At 44.8% G+C, this 19,170-nt stretch overlaps 1 protein-coding gene across 4 annotated transcripts in view; it reads right to left on the minus strand.

Moving 5' to 3' along the window:
• The window catches only part of TTYH3 (tweety family member 3), a 74,971-nt gene that overhangs the window by 30,139 nt on the left and 25,662 nt on the right, over nucleotides 1-19,170 (minus strand). For all 4 annotated transcript variants that reach the window (XM_053992084.1, XM_053992082.1, XM_053992081.1 and 1 more), the window contains exons 2-3: nucleotides 7,426-7,595; nucleotides 35-146 (exon numbers count right to left, since the gene is read on the minus strand). In XM_053992084.1, coding sequence (XP_053848059.1) covers nucleotides 35-146; nucleotides 7,426-7,595 — 282 coding nt within the window. The remainder of the gene's footprint in view (nucleotides 1-34; nucleotides 147-7,425; nucleotides 7,596-19,170) is intronic.

The following is a 19,170-nucleotide window of genomic DNA, read 5'->3' on the forward strand; positions in this document are numbered from 1 at the left end:
TCGTTGCCACAGGCCCTGTTTTTGGGGTGCTCACCCGGTCCTGGACGCCGGCCACGGTGCGGTTGGCGTGGCGCAGCGAGTACGTCAGCCGGTGGATGCCGTCGCTGGTCTCCCCATTCCCGTAGAAGCCCACAGCAATTCCAGCACTGTGGAGGAAGAAAAGCAACAAAGGGCAAGAGGTGAAGCTAAAAGGCAAGTGGGTAACACAGGGCTGGTGGCTGCAGAGCACTGGGGAGTCACACCAGCACTTCCCACAAAAAGGGAAGGCGCTCCCGCCCGAAGAGGGCTGGGGTCGTGCTGCTGCTCAGTTTGCACCTGTGAACATTCACAGCCAGCAGCTCTCCATACAGCACCCACAGGGCCAAGAGCAGAACACAACAAGCATATTTCATTTATGGTGAAATAATGAAAATCTGTTAGAGAACTGTTTGGGAGCTCAGACCCAGAAATCCAGCCAGTGGCTCCTGTGAGAGCTGCCATTGCTGTGCTAGATGCTTTCTCTGGACATGAAATTTTGTTACATTTTTTTAAAGCAGGACACAAAGAGCTTGCTTTGACTGTTTGCCCATGGTGGTGGTTCCTCCAGATACATTTTCCATGCCCTCTTTTCCACCCTGTGAAATATCTATGAACATTATCTTGATTTATCTTCCCATTAGAAACATTTGTGTCACACTGATTTAGAGTACTGGGAAGGGAGGCATAATAACTTACTGGGACAAAAGGCTTATTTATTTTTAAAGTAAGCAAATTTCAAGCTTGCAGACACAATTCAACTCCAGCTGCTTAGCAAATTACCACCTATCAGCTGATTTTTATAATTGTCCACACATATCAGTCTGGCCCAATTATGAAGTAAACCATATCAGCTTAAGCCTCACTTAAAGGAGGAAGATCCTGTAAATGAGTTGCAACCAGAGGATTATCTCATGCAAGTCAGCAATACCTCTTCTATGAAAAGATCACTGCAGGAACTCACAGTTCCTCTGCCCAAGCCCATATTTCCTAATAATAGATGAGAAAAGAACTTGTGAAGGGATCACACAACTAAACTCATGGCAAACAAACCTTACCAAGACACAGTTTTTCTGTTCCCATGTTAAATTTAGCTTGAGAGCATCCAGGATCTTTTCTAGGAGGGTTCTCAAGACACCAAGGTTGTGTTTGTGGCAGTGCAAAGGAAGGAGGTGGCGATGATCCTGTTGTAAATCTAAACTTATTCTGGCTGAAACATTTAGTTCCTTCACAACACCTTTGTGTACTGTTCCTGCTCTTGCTCCTCTCCTGCAGGAAGACACATCCATTCCTCCTTTCCTGGGCTCTGCTTCAAAAGAGTGAGCAGAACAATGCAGTTCACCTGGTCACATTTCTCCTCGTACGTGACAAGAAATAGAAGCAAAGATCATGATCTGGAAGCAGATCCACTAGGAAAATCTGTGTCAGGCTCATGCTTTTTCCAGCAATTGAATCTCCATAAATTATAGAGAGCTTGGCCCATAAAAACCTCAGCTGAGGAGTCTTCTAGGGACAAGAGGCAGCCTTCTCTTCAGAAAGAGAGGCAGCAGCTATGTAACTAAACATTTAGCATTAATAAAAGAAATGGGCCTCTTTCTTCAGGAACGCCATTCCTCAAACATTTTCCTAATGCAAATTATGCTGATAACTAAAGAGAGAAAAGCCCTCTGCATTCCTCTGGTTGCAGCTATTATCAGAGCTTGATAACACATGCCTTGGGTGCACGGGGGTGGAAGGGATAAAAAAGACACACCCCCACCCCAAAGCACAGAGATTACAGATGCAGAGCTATGCCCAGGATGAGGCAACTCAGCACCCCATCACAGAAATTACAAAACCACGGCTTGAATTTCTCCTTGTCTTATCAGAGCAAAGAAATTCACGCAGACCCTTTCAGCCTCCTGAGCCGCAGAAAACTTAGCAGTTGTTTCTACCATAGGCACCAAATAAATTCCAGAACATTCCGGACATTGAATAGGCAGATCTGACCCCTTTAATTAGCGAGCAATTTCTATTCAGCCTGTTTACAGCTACTAGAAGCCTATTCTTTCACCAAAGACTTGGTAAGTGCCCAAAATCTGCTGCTTGGCTCTCAGTATTCCCAGCACAGTAGCACAGTTTTGGTGGGAAAGGCTCAGAAACAGCACTCTGAAATAGCAGCAAACACCTTATCCTTGGGGATGCTGCCAGTTTACTCACAGGTACCAGCTATGAAGTGCTGGCAATACAAACAAGTGACTTTAAACTCGTTGCCCTGTTGGAGGCAGATCTACCCTGGCAGTTTTCCAGGCTTCCCATCCTGCCCAGTAAAAACCACAGCTCCCACTGCCCTGACCCTCCAGGCACAGCCACTACTCCTGAAAGAAAACCCTACAGCACAGCAACTGGGATAAAAGCCATTTAATCCAAGCAATAAACTCCTCTAGACATGAGACTGACACATTCACTGCAAATTACACATAAAGTGTTAATTATTCCATTCCTGCCCTGCAAAAGCCAGCTCTGCATTCCCACCCTGAGCTAGCGAGGACCACTTACACAGCCAGCCCTTCCCCTAGGAGCAAGCCATGCAGTTTGGTGGCTTTTTCCCTTCCTATCAGGGTAGAGAGGGGTGGAACCCATCCCACAAGCCCGGGCTGGGGGCAGCTGTGCCTGAGGAGGGGGCAGAGCTGAAGGGCAGCCAGGGGGGAACTGCTGCTGCTGAGCTTTGTTTGCATTTGGCTTCATCTAAATCCAATAGTTGTTTCAAATCCCTGCCCACACACACTGATATGAGTTGCTATTGTTTAAAGCAGATTTAAGGATTTACACTAGTTTTTAACTACCTTTTATATGATTAAAGGGAAACAGAGGGGCTCCTTCTATTTAAGAGCATTCTTTTAAAATAAAAATAGATCAACTCATCTTAACCCAGCAGCATAAGTCCTTGAGGTCATGATAAATCACAAGGCTTCTTGCACAAACCCCAGAAGGCACAGCAGCCAAGATACAGCAGATCCATCTCCCAGCACAGGATGGCAAAATCATCACCAATGGGTGTATTTCTGTCACACAGCCTGGATACAAGGACAGCATTCCTGAATGACACAGCTCTTTTCCACCCTAGCACCCCCTGGAAGATACCCCAACACATTTTCAATGCTTCTATAGGAAAGTCATGTCTATTTCTGCCAGTCTTGCTTCTGTTGCACTCCCCTTGGAGTGCACACACCCCTCTCTCCTCCCAGATCCATACTGTCCCATCCCGAATTCCTCCTCCCAAACCTTTGTCAGTCTCCTGTCACTTTCACTACCACCACCTCTACTTTCCCTCTCACTCATATTTTTGAATAAAATCTTTTTAAAAATCAATCAATCACAGTCTTACAGACCATCTAAAAAGATGCTCCTGCTATTCAACACTGCACTTAAAAAGCCACTTGGCTACTCAGTAGTTTTGGTAAGTTTTAAGAAACCCACTTATTTAAGTCAAGAAAACATTGCACTTTGAGCTTAAAACTATCACCACCAGTGCACACACACTGGGGACACAGAACTCCAGAAGCTCCTCAAAGAGTTGTACAAGTGAGATGGAAGAAGTGCACGCCAGGATTTGTCTTTTCCTACAGATACAGCAGTGTGATCTAATCTCCTGCAGGTTGTACACACACTTCAGTATCACTTTTCAGCAAGAATCAAGACATTCAAGTCTGGACAGCAGCTTTCCTATTGTTTGTGTGCAAGAATCACGTGCACTTTGGACACCTAGGTAAAGAACCAGAAAAAAAAAGAAAGTGTAATTTTGAATTTGCTTGCAACATGACCTGCAAAAAACAAACAAAAAAATGTTTTCTGCATTTACATGTGGTGAACATCAGAGCATTAGTCTGACACAGAGAGGATCTGTGTGCTTTCTAGTGATGAGATCCTCCTGCTGTAATACCCACACACACACTGTGACCCTCTGGGCACCCAGACACCAGTCTGGAAAGATGAGCACTAGCCATTCACATCACATCCTTAGAATGGAATAATCTAACTACACCAAGTCATCTTTAATTACAGGAACTTCATAAGAAGAGCCCTTTTTAGACTTCAGGTTCTCAGGAGGAATGTTAATTTGTCTGCCTAATTACCACCTTGCACTTTCACACCAGGGGAAAGTGCTATTACTGGCACTTGATAAAAGATGTTTTTTAGCATTTATTTGCACCCATTTCTTTCTGATGCCCTCTCCACAAAGCTTTCTCCCCACTTTTGGAGCTGATGTCCCTTCTGGGAGAATTAGGGTCACCTAACCAGTGGGTGAGATGGTTTATAGGACAACTCCCCATACACAGAAACCAATCAAAATTGGCAAGGACTGGAACTGAAGCATTAATGGAAAAATCTAGGCTAAGCATTCCTGCAGCTTTGTGTCTGGAGCAACTGGGAAGACTCATTAGAGACATTTTGTTGGAAAGCTCCTGTTAACCAGCTCTGCCTCTGCTGGCTCAGCATTCTCTCTGTTGTGGACCATTAGGAAACAGCCAAGCACAGAGCAGCACTCACTGCACAAACAGCCCCCTGGGACTGAGGGAACCTAGAATATATGTTCTAGGCACAGCTGGACTTCACCAGAGTTGAGCAGTTCTCAGCTAGGAAGACAACAGTCCCCTTCCAAGTACTCAGACAGACCAAACCTGCTGGTTGGAACCTCTCACTGCTCCAGCACCCAAAGAGAGCCACAGAACTGCCTCCCAGGTCAGGTTGCTGTCAGGCAGAGGGTCAGAACAGCCTCATACCCCATCAGGACAGCTGGTCTGGCTCTTCTGGATGTGTGACACACAGCTGGGACAGGGCAGGATCTGTGCAGTGGGGTAATCTTTAATCAGTGCTAGCAGGAAGTCCCAGGTGGATACCAACAGCTGGAGCCTGCTTGTTGGGAGCTGTATCTGCATTCCCAGGCACAGACTGAGCACAGAGTGCCAACAGACACTGCTTTGAGGGCACTGTGGCATCCAGCTGCTGCAGAGAGGCAGAAAACCAACCTTAGCCCTGCAGGAGAGCAGCAGCACTTGGACAGCACCTTCCTCACCATGGTGGTACCAACCTGCTTGTGCTCAAGCACGCTGATTTCAGAGAGGAAATTAAGCAACTCATTTCAAATGTCAGGAAAAATTATCATCCAATATCACTGTAGGTTCAGATAGAACCTTATGTTATGAACCTTGGTTTTATGGTTCTGCATTTAATACTTGCAGAAACAAATTGTACACCAAGGATGAGAACAAGTGGTTTAGATTTTGAGGAAGCCTGAGCAGTTTTCCAGCTTGTGGATTTGACAGTCACATCAAGTTTACCAGAATTTATATGCTGCCCTTCCAATGTTAAATTCTCTCACACATGCTCTGGAGAAGTGCAGAATACCTCCTTCTCACCCTTTCCACAACCAAAAACAAACACAACTACCACAGGGCAGCAGCTGCCTGGGTCACATTTGCTGCATAACAATAGCTAACAAGGGCCTGTAGCAGCAGCACAACCATAAATAGCATCAGCCAAAGCTTCTCTAAGAAAGGGTTAGGACCACAGCTCTCTCAGTGGATTGGAATGAATGCAGCTGAAGCTCTCAAGATCACTAAAATAAAGGTGAATAAGGCTGAGATTTCTTCTTTACAAGTTGTTCTGTGGTTTGCCTTTCCACCCCAGGCACCTACTGGCAATCAGCAAAGCATGAAGAGCTCCTCGCAGGCACAGCCATCCTGGCTGGTACACAAGGTCTCCTCCTCAGCCCTCAGCCCCTGCTTCTGCAGGCAAATCCACCCCCAGCTGCTAAACTCACCACAGAATATCTGCTCTGCATTGCTTGTTCCAACACTCCAAGGCTTTGCTGTTCTCTTAAGGAGTGCCTCGAAAGAGCAAACGCACAAATGCATCAGCAGCAGTTTGGCTCCTGAGCAGCTGAGCCTGGCCTTCAAGGAACACCTCCCCTGCAGAGGGATCACACAGCACACCCAGCACCTCTCAGCAGGCTGGTGCCAAAAGTGAACCACAAGGCACTGCCAAATACAATCATCTCATTGCTCCCTCCTCTCTGACTAGGGGACTGCTCCCAGACCTGCCACACCCACAGAGGGGCAGCTGAGAGCACCTGGAGTCTTGGGCAAGAATAGATGATGCTTGGAATTGGAAAGAAAAGCAAATTGGAAAGTGTTTGATACAGGGCACACATCCAGAGGACTCATTCTGCCCAAGCCAAAACAACATCAGAAGCTCCTTCCTTCCATATCTGCAAACATGTCCCTGCTTCCAGCTGCCCCATCATTCACTTTCTAGGAAATTATCTTCTTTTAAATTCTCCTGCACCCATTCTCCACTAATTACTGGGTTTTTTCCTTGGTTTTCAGCAATCCTTCTTTTCACCTCACTTCCAACAGTTTCTATTGCTCAGTCATAACACGAAACACTGCTGACCCTGGCACCATTACGAGCAGCCCTTGGAGACAGCAAGTTTGTGCAGATAACAAAATGCAGCAGTGTCTTACTCAGGCTACAGAATCTGAACATTCCCTCCAGTCAAACACCAATCCTTCCAAACCCAAAAGAATAATCTGTGACTCCTTCTTCCTAATCTACTCTCCCACACATAGTGATTCTTTCTGGACACCAGGTTCTGAGAAATCTGCGTTTAGACCTGATAAATATTTCAGCTGTATCCATCCTGTTTAAGTGATAAGCTCCCAAGGACGGAGGGTCCTTGATTTATCACTTGAAATGTATCAAAGAGCAGGACATTAACTATTCCTTTTCACATTGCTCAAACCACCAGGCAGCTCTGCAAGTGGTAGAAAGGAAGGAAGTATTTTACAGACATTTAAAACCATACATACATCAAATGAAAGAAAGAGGGATTATTGCCAATATTCACCAAGTAGAGGCAGAGCATTTTGATGCCTTGTGAAGGCTGACCTAGAACAGAGGCTAGATGGAGTTAAAGAATAAAGTAAGGATTTATTAAAAGGCCTCAATGGATCCACCTTGGGCAGCACAAGAGCCCAGCCAGGGCTACACCCAAGATGAACCAAAATGGTCACAAAATGCAAGGCCACTCATGGGGTCTCTCTTTTATAAGTTCTGCTCCATTTGCATATTGGAATTAATTACAACTTTAGGTTATGAAGTCCCATCCTTCTTCTTTGTCTCTCTTCAGCCCATGTTGTTTGTGCTCTTGGGCCTGAGATTTGGATCAGTTGTCCTTGGTCCCCAGCTAGAGAAGTAATGGTTTTGTCTCCCTACTCTGTGAAGAGAGCTCACCATCCCCTAATGTGAAGCTCAGAATTGCACACTGAAGCAGCACAGAATGTGAAAAACAAAAAAGCTAAACCCTGAGGCATCAGCTGAAGAGTGAGGCTGTGGGACAGGACACACCAAAGGAGAGGAGGGCCGTACCTGCACACGAGGGTGGCGATGATGACACACCAGGCCGTGCAGCAGCAGTCAGCATTGAGGTGCTCCTCGCTCTTGCGGTGGCGGCAGCACAGCCAGAAGGAGTAGAACAGGAGGAAGAGCAGGTCCAGGGCCAGGCAGGAGAGAGCGATGCCACCCAAGAGCAGCAGAGCCTGCAGGAACAGACACGGGGTCACACCTGGCCATGGCAGGGCAGGCCAGCCAGGGACTTACCTACCAAGGCATACCTTGCCAACAAGTCATTCTGTGTGCTTGGCACATTTTTAGATTATAAAGAGGTGATTTTTTTGTCTCGCTTGCTCCCCTCTCTCAATCCCACTCAACGAATCCACGCTCTGTACCTCAGCAGTAAATAGCTGAGCCATTTTGCCTGTCCCAGTCTGCAAAAGCCTAAGTTAATCAGAGGGTTTCCTCTTTACTACTGATCACAGGTCAGCAGATTTAGAGAACAAAAATAATAATAAAAAAATAGTTCAGCCAGCTGCCTCTATCTGTACAGTTTTTTAATCTTCATGAATAAATATGCAGGCTTATTCATTAGAAATCCAAGTGCATGAGTGGGTTTGAAAGGGGGTGGAATTTATTATACATGCAAGAGATTAATTTTTAAAAAAAAAAACAATCTCCATGCAATGCTTCTGTTCAAGGTAGACCTAGAATAAATGCTAAACCCCTCCATATACCATCCACATATATAGGTACAACAAACGTGGATGCTACAGACACACTTGAAGCAGTCACAAATTGAGTTAGTGTGAATTCTACCTATTTCTAGTCATGTTCCTGGGAGGAAAGGGAAGTTGTAAGTGTTTAACTCCCTTCCAATTTATTTTTATTTGAAAAATCCTGCCTAGAATCCAAAAATGCAAACCAATTTTGTTAAATAAAATTTAAAAAAAAATCAATTCCAACACCATATCTAGCCACATTTTCCCACCTGCATGAATCAAGCAAAAGGATGCAATTTTATCCATAAGGTGTTTTTGATAAATCCTTGTTAGTGGTGACAAATGCCAACTTACTAGAAATTATTTAAATATCTGGAAAGAGTCCAAGTCACATGCTGCTGCCCTAATATTGGGAATTCAGACATAGATCTGTATCAGCTAACCTAGAACAAAGGCTTGGGTTTTCAAACCAGTATCTCTTTTCCTCCCCATGCAGAAATTCCTTAAAGAACATTTATATGCTTCGTCCTGATTGAAACAATAACTTCCTTCTGATCAAAAGGAATACAACAAAGAACGCTGAGATTAAAGTAAAGAACTTTCACAACTGGTGACTGTTTCTAACAGGGTCTGCTAGGAACTTGCTCTTTGTAGGCTTTTCTTTCCCCTGCTCTGCTCCACAGGTACTCCCTGCTGAGTGATTATCCTGGCAAACAAGCCACACAAGGTCCTTGCCCAGCCAAGAAACGTCAGCCACACACAGGGAGGTGCACCCCAGCTAAACCCAAGTGCTGCACCACAGGTACCCCAGGCAGCCCCTCGCTCTTGGCTTTCCCAGCTTTCCAAACCCTCCCAAAGCCATCGAGTGCCCTGGCATGGGGGGAGCTCACAGGTGCTGCTTTCCCAAACTAAGGAGCACAAACTCCATTGTGCAGAGCAAACTCTGGGATCTCTCCCAGCCAGGAGTGGGGGTGGAAGGGAAAAAGCCCAATCCCCCTTTCCCATGCTTTCTCCAGATGGTGTGAGCTCTGCTGGAGCTCCTGAGCAGAAAGGGGCCTCCGAGAGGGAAGCTGTGCTCGGAGCCCCGCGTTCCCCCACTTCTGAAGCCTTGCCACAAACGAGCACTCCATACTAATTTGGCATACCAAAGCTCCTCAGGGGTATTCTTGATTTTTTAAACATGTCAGGCTGCTGTAAGGCAAAGCTTTCCTGCCCCACTCGCCTGCACTTCTTTCTTCACACCCTCAACCCTCCTGCACATGCTAAAAGGCATTACTGCTGGGAAGACAAATTCAGATGAAAACATCCTCCCAACAACCCTTTTATCAGCAAAAAATTCACACTGCAGCTCCAGATGTAGGGGAACCGCCCCCATTGAAAGGAAATACTTAAAAAAAAAGAAAAAAAAAGAAAAATAGATATTAGACTGCCAAGTAGCAAGCAACCTGAAGTCCTTGCTTTGAAGGGACACTTAATACATGCTTTAAATTTGCATCTGGCCAAAAGGACTTGGCTGGCCGCTATACCACAATCTGCATTTCATTTTCCAGAGAATATTTGTTTTCCATTAATGGATATGTGCCATGACAAGTGAAATCATCCAGCAGAGCAGTTATTAATCTTTCTGACTGATGAGTCAGTTTAGGACCCAGGAACTGGCAGGCAGTGAAAGCCTGGTCACAACCAAAGATATTCTTCTGCCTGCTTGTCAGGATTAAATGACAGTATTTAAAAAAGGGGGGTTGAGGCTGGATAAACCCTTAGACACTCTATCCTGCACCAGTAAATCTGGGACTCGGTTATCCAAGGCCACATTATCCCAAGTAAATGTAAAATTATGCACTGGGCCTTTTGCCACAAAAGAGCATCAATTTGTCTTCGAACATTTGCTGAGCTATCAGAACCTTTATAGCAAATGATGCATGAACTGCCCTTACAGGAAAATGGAGACAACTTGGAGGAACAGCATTTTACCACTGCACTGACACTAATGGCAGAAGTGGAGACAGAGCAGTCCCTGAAAATGAGAGTAAATCTAAGTGGTATCCCCAGACTGGCAGGAGACGAAGCTACAGTGTCAGGAAGCACTTTCAAAATAAAAGCTGCACACAGGGAAGCAACCACAGGGGCATTGCTAGCTTGGAGAGGCACCATGGAACCTGAAAGTGTTGTGCAGGGATGGTGCTGCAACGTTAACAGCCTTCCCAGCTCCAGCGTGGTTGCCAGGATTTGTGGTACTTACCACCTGCATGGGAGTATGAAGCCAAAAAAATGGGCAGAAAACATCTAGAGCCTCATGCAGAGAAAGGGGAAACACAAAGCTCAGCAAAAACATGCTCCACAAAGCTACCCAGGGGCTGGTCAGCTCTTCCATGGGGTGTGGTGTTGAGATCATTCCTAAGGACTTACATGCAGATCAGCCTTTAGTTTGATCAATCCCTGCTCTCCAAGACCCTGCCCTATGCTACTGGGGAACAAATAAACCAACATACAGCCTTGTCTGCTGGATGAAAATCCCCCATATGAAACAGCCACTTTCAGCTTGCAAATTCCAAAGGGTGACCCACACTGTTGGTTATTTGAATATATCTATGGACTGTGGTGCTGCAAGGCTGATTTTAGCTGCTGAAACTGCACTTAAGAGAGGTATATTTCATCCCATCCAATAGATGAAGTCACAAAAAAAAGAAAGCTACATAAGAGACAAGAACATCTACATAAGAACACAAGGAAAGGGACACACAAGATGTATTTATTTCCTTATAAAGGGGAAAACCCTAAATGAAGCCACAAGGCACCACAGTGCAGGAGGCAAACAATGAACTGCATTCACGTTAAATGTCAGGGTTTACCACTGCATTAGATGTTGTTTGCTCATCACTTGACTTTACAGAAAAGTGCTGCTTAGTGACTCTTCTCTATGTGACCATGTCCCCTCTACTGGGAAGATTATTTGGCACAAAATGTCCTGGCATCAGAATAGATTTAAGAAGTTAATTCTGAATACAGAAGGGCTCACAACAATCCAGGTGTTTATCAGGTACAAGTTTTACCAATCTCAATTTATCCAACTTCCAATTACCACATTCTTTAAACCTTAATTGCAGCGACAGCAGCACGGAATAGTGAGAAGCTCTTCACATGGAATGCATGATTGCTACTTTACTGCTAGTTGGAAAGTCTAGCAAAATTCCTTAAGAAACTTGAGAGCAAACCTGAAGCCTTCATGTGGTTCCTGAGAAACACTGCCGTTTCATTTTTAATTTTCCATCAATGATTTTAAAGGGATTTTATCTTAAAACTTTGTAATTTCAGCCCACAGAAAAAAAAAAGAGCTCTAGCTTTTGAGCACATCGAGAACACAGCTGTCCTAATCACTGCCAGATTGAGAATGGTTTACCTTAAAGTTAGCTTTTGCCAAAAGAAAGCTTTCCATTGGATCTGCAGCGAGTATTCTTTCTGTATTTCCATGCAGTGACTTGAGATAGTGATAATAAAACAGAGAGAAGAGGTTAAAGGAGTGTGGGAAGAGAAAAACGTTCACCCAGAAGAACAAATGAAGCAACCTGGGCTGCTGCCAAAGGAGCACTCATCTCTATTTATTCCATGAAGGACGGAAGTCATCTTAGCAAGAAAAGAAACTGCTGTGGGATAGTGTCATGCCTACACTACTTCCTACACTGCTTTTTTTTTTCCTTCCAGACTTCAGGACATCTCCCTAAAAAGCTTATGTACTCAGATGATAAGCAGTTACATTCTACCAAGCTAACCATTTTTAAATTTTTTTTTATGCTGGCAACATGAGGAACACTCTGACCTCCCCATCAACTTGTTCTGCACACGCTGTGTGTTCAGAGACTTGATTTTCAGTACTTAAAAAAAGGCTGTGCGAGGTGTTTGTTGAAATACTTGAGTGCCTCGGGATGTCACTCATCCCACAGCCCCTCCAGAAGGGCAGGGACCACAGCCAACCAGGGGTGGCCAATGGAAGGTGGGGGAGGATGTGGAAAGCACTGCTGATGTCAGCACTAAAGCATCCCTATCTCCTCACAGGGACAGGCCTTCCCAGGCCAATCACTGTGCTCAGCACTGTGCAGGAGCAAAGCTGGCCAGGAAATGTGCTGTGGAAGGGGCTTTTCCCACGGTACTGAGATGAATTCTCCTCCATGAGGGATCCCCCTGCAACAGGGAAGAGCACCATGGAAACAGAACAGGTTCCACTGTCTCATCCCCTTCTACAGACATCTCCCAGAGAAAGCACACTGCTGAGGGTGTGCAGATTACAGATGTATTTAGGGCAAGTCCACACTGGAGCAAGCAATATAGGCCAACACTTTGCCTTTAGTTTTTTTTGGCTATTGGCTTTCCTTTCCAGAAAGCAGGAAATGCCAAGGATTGTGTCATGCTTTTTTTTTCTGTGGGTTTTTTTTTTTTTTTTTTTTTTTTTTTTTTTTTTTGTTGTTGTTGTTGTTTTTTTAAACACCTTAAGACAATTGGAAGACACATTGGAATAAAAACAGATCTGCAGCTGAAACCTGTCTTAGCACAACTCCATCGTTCAACTCCATTTACCAAGTTGGTTAAATGAGCAGGCCCGTTTCCCCAACACTGCAAAGCTCTCTACACAGACATGGGCATTATATAGTTAATTGGTATTAGAGCTGTGAACTAAAGCCTTTTTAATTACAAATGAGTGTTCACACGGGTTTTAATGTAGTTTAACTAGAATGGCCTTAATTCAGTGTAGTTTAGTTCACTTTAGTGCATTTAAAGTGCTTTAACTAATCTGTTTTGAATTTATTCCTCCAGTTAATTCAGATTAATTTCTCAAGTGTAAGCAACAACTAAGAACAAGGCTAGGTTGATTAAAGATTCATCATCATTTCCTCCACACTAATATTGTGACCCCTTATTCCATAATTAAAGACTTTCAACTCTGCCTTTATATTTGGTCCAATTCGCAGAAGCCAGCAGCGCAGAGGCCAAAAAGACACAGCTTGCTGCTCCTTGGCTTTCTGCAGCAAGCAGCTCAACAGAATCACTGCTAGGGTTTGGAGAGCTGTGGTTGAATAACACAAAGCTCAGGTATGTCTGCACACCTCAGCTGCCACAGGTTACACGGGAGCAGGTGCTAGAATTCATCAGAGCAGCTCACACCACACACCAAAGAGAGATGGAAAGCACAGAACAGGAAGGATTTGCTTAACAATTGGGTTGGATATTTTTTCATGCCCATGAATGCAGATCTAAGCTGTGCTAATCAGCAGTAAACACTGGAGTCCTATTGGGTTGAAGTCAAATAACAATGCATTCATTCCCTAAGCTGTTACCAACTCAGCAATCTCCATCTTACACAGCAAGGAAATGTTCCCAGAGGTAAGACGGTCCTCTAAATTGGATGTTCTTATCCCTAGTTTCTCCATAGTGCTGGCTGAAAGCCTCTGTGCACTACAGTGATGAAAAGAATGAGACACTCTCACCAAACTCAGTTTCCACTGACAGGTCCCCACAGACTAAATCTTTATTAAATGAGGCTTAGCTCAGAACTGGCAGCTTGTCAAATGAGCATTCTCGCTGAAAAGGCGGATTTCCTTTCTGGGGATTCTGCAAATTCCCTTGCAGGACTCTAAAAAAACACACCACCACGGATGCATCAGTGCTCCTGCAGGTCTTTGCCCCAAATCCCAGGCCAGCAAAAGTGTAAGGAATCCTCATGGGAACAGACCTTCAGCTTTAGAAGTTTATTTCTTCCTAGTATTCCCAGCTGGACATAGCTACAGCCATTAGTTAGTTTTGTTAAAAGGCAAGAATCAGATAATCTTTTGGGATATTGAGGTGAAGGGCACCAAAAGGGTAGCTGGAGGAATTTGGCAGGTATCCTGCACCACTCACATCCACACTCAGCTTGCCCAGCTCACCCATGGCAGACTCACACAACTCCACCACACATTCCTTTCCCACAGCAGATTAGCTCACACATTCCCACCCAACAGCAGCTCCTCTCCTTGAGGTCTTTTAGAAGCCACTTGACTTCCTGGGTTAGAAAACTCTATCATCCATTAATGCCTTAAAACACAGGCTCCTCACAAGGCAATTTTCCAGCAAACTGGATAGTGGAAAGAAACCCCATGCTATAAAGGAAGTATGAATTTAATGCTCCTACAGCTCAGGGCTAAGCAAGCACTGCCTGTATAACCTGGCTGGTGCTCAAGAGCTGTATAAATTCCCACACCAAGACAATTCCCCATCCCCAGCCCTCCAGCAGGAGCTCAGCTCTGCTCCTGCAGGCCTGGAACTCCCTGAAGGAAAGACGTGGCACTGCCTGCAGGCAGGGACCTGGGCACAGTTGCAGATCCCAGCACGTGAGCGAGGCAGCACTGGTGTATTTGAAAAAAAGAAAAAAAAAAAAAAAAGCAGGAAATGCTTAGGCCTGAAGCCCAGTGATTTAATCCAATTTCCATCCTTTCTTCCCTTCCCCCTCCTACAATGTGCACTCTCAGAGACAATACACTTCATTTAGAGGAGAAAAACATGATCTCTCCTAAGTGCCTGTCCCTACACTCTATCAAGCCAAGTGCTGGGACACTGCTTTTTTTTTTTTTAAATCTATGATGGCCATTCATGCTTTGGCACAGACAGCAGCCTCAAGGATTTTCTTCCAAGGCCCCAGCTGTACAGAGTTTGTGCTTCACTCCACGTTAGCTGTTCTTCAGCCATTGCTGTTCCTTATTAGATTTGGGTTTCAAACCCAAGTGTTCATCCTGCCCCTGTGAATTTTAAGAATTCTTCACAAAGATTGGGCCTTCCACTAGAGGTAATTACACACATCATCTACAAGTCTCCCATTCTTCTGCAGAACCCAAACCGTGTCCTTTCCAGGAGACATGGCACCAGCTCAGATTAAATGCAGTATTTAGGCTCACAGCAACTTCTTGATCTTCTTAATCACCTCTTCTTAAACCAGACAACCAAATCTGAACTGATCTGCCACGATGGAGTTTGAAGCCACTGAGCCCAGTCCTCAGCTCTGATGTCCTGGCAGGGAGGTCACTGCAAGCTGCACACACCAGTCACCAGGATTTTGCCATTTTTATCAGGAAGAGGATAAACAAGGCACTGGGGAGGGAGAGGAAAGAGCACGGAAATGAGCAGAGCCACCCCAAAGTGGAACAGAAAACAAATCCTTGTCCCACTTGTGGAAACTTTGCCCAACCCATCAACAGGGTTAGCCCACACCACGAGCAGGAATGGCAGTGTTTCCATGAGCATGACCACTGTAGATAATGTGATTCTGCTCCTTCCTGCCATTATTTTGCATTAGTTTGAACTTGCTGGTTTGTCTTCAGGCACTATTTTAATCCCACTTATGTCTTGAGAGTTTTGGCGTTGAGCATCTACAGCTGCATGCTATAAACTCGAGCATAACATTTGCTGCACTGAACTACAAAAGTTATACAGAATAACAGAGAGAGAATCCAAATTGGAATGGAAACTCTTAACATCACATTGTTACTAATGTTAGACTTGAAAGGCAACTTAATGTTGCCTTTTTTTTAATGTATACAACTTGTTCCATATCATTAGCACAATGAAGAGGTCTTTTTCCAAACTGCAGCTATTAGGAAAATGTCTAAGTGAGAAGCTCTAGCACACACTTTGGCATTTGAAGGCACCCGAGTTTAAAAAAAAATTAAAATTAATTAGAAGGAAAAGAGGTACTTTCTAGCCAAGATTACAAATCCACTGCAAATGGCTTCATAAACTGCTTTTATTAGCACTGGATGGACAGGAAGGTAAGCAGCAATAATTGGGTTTCTGCATTTATGTGTCAGTGATGGCAATGGGTCATTTTAGGGTACTCGGGTGTCTCTGACAGGGAGATCCACATCCAGTTTGTACTCAGTTTGCAACCTGAAGTCAATCCTCAGCATAAGGAGCGAGAAGTTTTGGAACAACATGAAAATAACCAACAGGAAAACAACAGAGCACTGAGTTTCCATAACATTTACCCTATCCAGCTTCACTGGCATTTGTCTACACAAGTGAAGCAGGTCAAAAGGCTGTTTACACAGCAAAAACCTAGTGCAGTTCCTAATACACTGTAAGCCTACTCCAGGCTGAGAGAAACAGCACTCCTGATTGCATTAGTAGAGCCCTGGTCTGGCTGCCCCGAGGACTGACCTCTGGGAGGGACAAAGAACAAAATCAAAGGCACGCTGCCCCACATCTTCAGAAAGTCACAGCCCACTGTGCTACAGCCAGCAGCCCACATGACATCTTCCTGAAAATAATTTGTATTTGAAGTCGGCTTCAATGCAGTGTGTCATTGCAGAGAGGCCGTGAAGAGCTGGGAAGGGGCAATATCCCATGGGGAAAGCTTCTGTGAGCTGGGGAAGGAGAACAGAGACCTCTGACCCATCTATTGACTGTGGGTCCCACTGACCTCCTTGCACAAACAATGCAAACGTGCCATTTAACTGCCAGAGACAAACAGGTGCCACGCTTCTCACCATAAATTCACTCCAAACTGCCTCTTTCAAGGCTACTGTTGTCAGAGTTCAAAAAAAGAAATAATTAAAAAAAAAAAAAAAAAACAGGGGAAAGAAAGGGAGGAAATCTCTTCCTTCAACTTAAAACTGCACCTTTCCTTCCCACAAAAGAGGCTCCTTCATGTGCAGGAAACATTTCAATTTCAACTCTTCTTTAGTTTTATTTTGGGGTTGAGTTGCCTTTTTTCCTTTTCTTTCTTTAAAGGAAAAAAAAACAAAAAAGCTCTCAAAAAAGCCCTCAGGGACAAAGACTACCAATACTCACTATTGAGAACCTTCAAACCCATGAAAAAAAAAAAAAAATACCATGGAGGGACTAACAGAGGAAGCAGATTAAAGAAAACCATCCAAGCTAGCCAAGACCCACCACAGTCACAGCTGGAGCCCGTGTTCCTGCACCACTGACAACACTGGGAGCATCATGAACCACTTCTCCTCAGCCTGTGCAAGGGAGGCTAGGGAGCTTAGAAAGGCCTCCTGCAGGCTCCTGGCCAAATGTGAGAAGGGATTAGGGCCTCCTCAGGCTGCTGCCCTGAAGGGAAATGCAATCTGAACAGGGAGTTTTCTTTGCAGCTCTTCCCACCAGCAGTGCAGAGCTGCAGATGCTCCTCTCAGCAAGCAGAGTCAAGTTCCCCTTCAAGAGCAGCATTCTGGTGAGTGGTCACTCCCTCACCCCTCTGCTTCTGCTCCCCAGCATCATCCTGATAAAAGAGGAGCACACACCTTTTAAATTCACCTCCTGAGTGCCATTCCTGAGTGAACAGGGGCACAGCTAACAGCAGATGCTCTTACAGATTAAACCCTTTGCAATTACAAGGCAAGTCTGGTGCCCCAACACTTATCCACAGAGGGCATCAATCTTACCCTGTGGCTCTGCTTCTGAGCAGCTCTTCTTGCAGTTTCTTCATTTCCCCACGGGGTTGGGGGAAGAGGGGAATCTGTCTCCTTTCAACTGTTTCAAAGCAGTTTAACTCTCTTAGGGTTTGCCTGCAAAGCTGAAAGCTGTCATGGACCAGTGGCCTAAAAAATTTAAAGTACTTGGTTTGTATCAACTATTTAAAGACAAACACACCTCATTTTTAGCTTACTTTACCTCCAAGTTTGGATATACGTAGGACACAGGGCTACTTGGCTGTAATAGAGGTTACATCAGTTAAAAGGAGGAGGTGTTTGCCCCACTGTGTCCTAATAGGATTTTTCATTAGTTGCTTTGCTTTCCCATGATATACATCATATTCACTAGAAATCAATGCATTTTATAGGTAATTTAATACACACACAGCCTGCCTTCAGAGATCCTTTTATCCTGCTCATGAGATCAGTGCTGGTGGGATTCCTCGAGTTCCTCCGCAGATATTCATTCATTCAGCAATTCTTTTGAACCACAGAGATTGATTTTTCAGGAAAGTTCCCAGAGTTCTCTTAGAGGTTCTGCCTGCACTTATGTCATGGCTATATTTAAAGCAAGAATCCCCCTAAAGTGGTTTATAATGTGCTCTGGCAGGACAGTGTAGACAGAGCTAAATCCTATTAAGCTACTTAAGTTGCTTTCCCCCTCTGAAGTCATCTGTCAAATGCTGGTCCTAGACATAGCAGCCAGCTATCAAACTGGCTTATCAAGAGCCATGCTTAAAACACCAGACAAAACTATAAAATGCAGTCATCACACACATGAGGAAGAGAAACTGGGGCAGTGTGCTGTTCCAGTAACCTCCTGGGATCCCAGAGGGTGGAGAAGGCTGGTGATTAGCTTCTCATTACAGTTAGATTGTAACCCAGTTGCACACCACTGGACCTTATTAAAGAGAAAATAAGAATGACTGTGTCTTTAATGTTAGCCTTGACTCTTCTGAAAGGACTGCATGGGCAATACATGAATGTGAAGCATACTTTTAAAATAGGGATCACACTAACAGGGCAGGAGGGGGTACCTGGGAAAACAAAACACCATTCAGCCTTAACTCAGCACCCCACGGAGAAGGGGGAAAGCAGCATTCATGGTTACTTCATCTCCTTTCCCAGTAACTCAGAAACAGGCACCACAGAGTCCTAAAGGTTAATTCCCATAAATGTTAAATGCCCCCATTTAAAGCTCCATCTTTATAGCATTCACTCCACTATGTCAACACGTCACTGCTGCTGTGACAACACGCTACTGAGATTTCAGAGACAAAGATCAATTCCACACATTCCATACAATAGTAGAAAACAATAGGCTGGAAAAGACCTCTGGAGGTCACTGTAGTGCAACCTGCTGCTTAAAGCAGGGCTAATTTCATAGATGGGGCTGCTCTGAGTCTTGCCTGGGCAAGTTTTGAGTGTCTCTAATGCTTGAGTTCCCAAAGCTTCCCTCACCTTGCTCCAGCACTGCAAAGAAAACTGCTCATAAGTGACGGCACCCATGTTCCATTTCCCATTTCAGCTTGAGGTTGTTGTCCCTTGTCCTTTTGCTGTGCACCTCTGAGAAGAGCCTGGAACCATCTTCTCTAAGCCCCTCCTTCAGTTGTGCA

This window comes from Vidua macroura, chromosome 16, assembly GCF_024509145.1.
Source record: "Vidua macroura isolate BioBank_ID:100142 chromosome 16, ASM2450914v1, whole genome shotgun sequence".
In the NCBI taxonomy this organism is placed as follows: domain Eukaryota; kingdom Metazoa; phylum Chordata; class Aves; order Passeriformes; family Viduidae; genus Vidua; species Vidua macroura.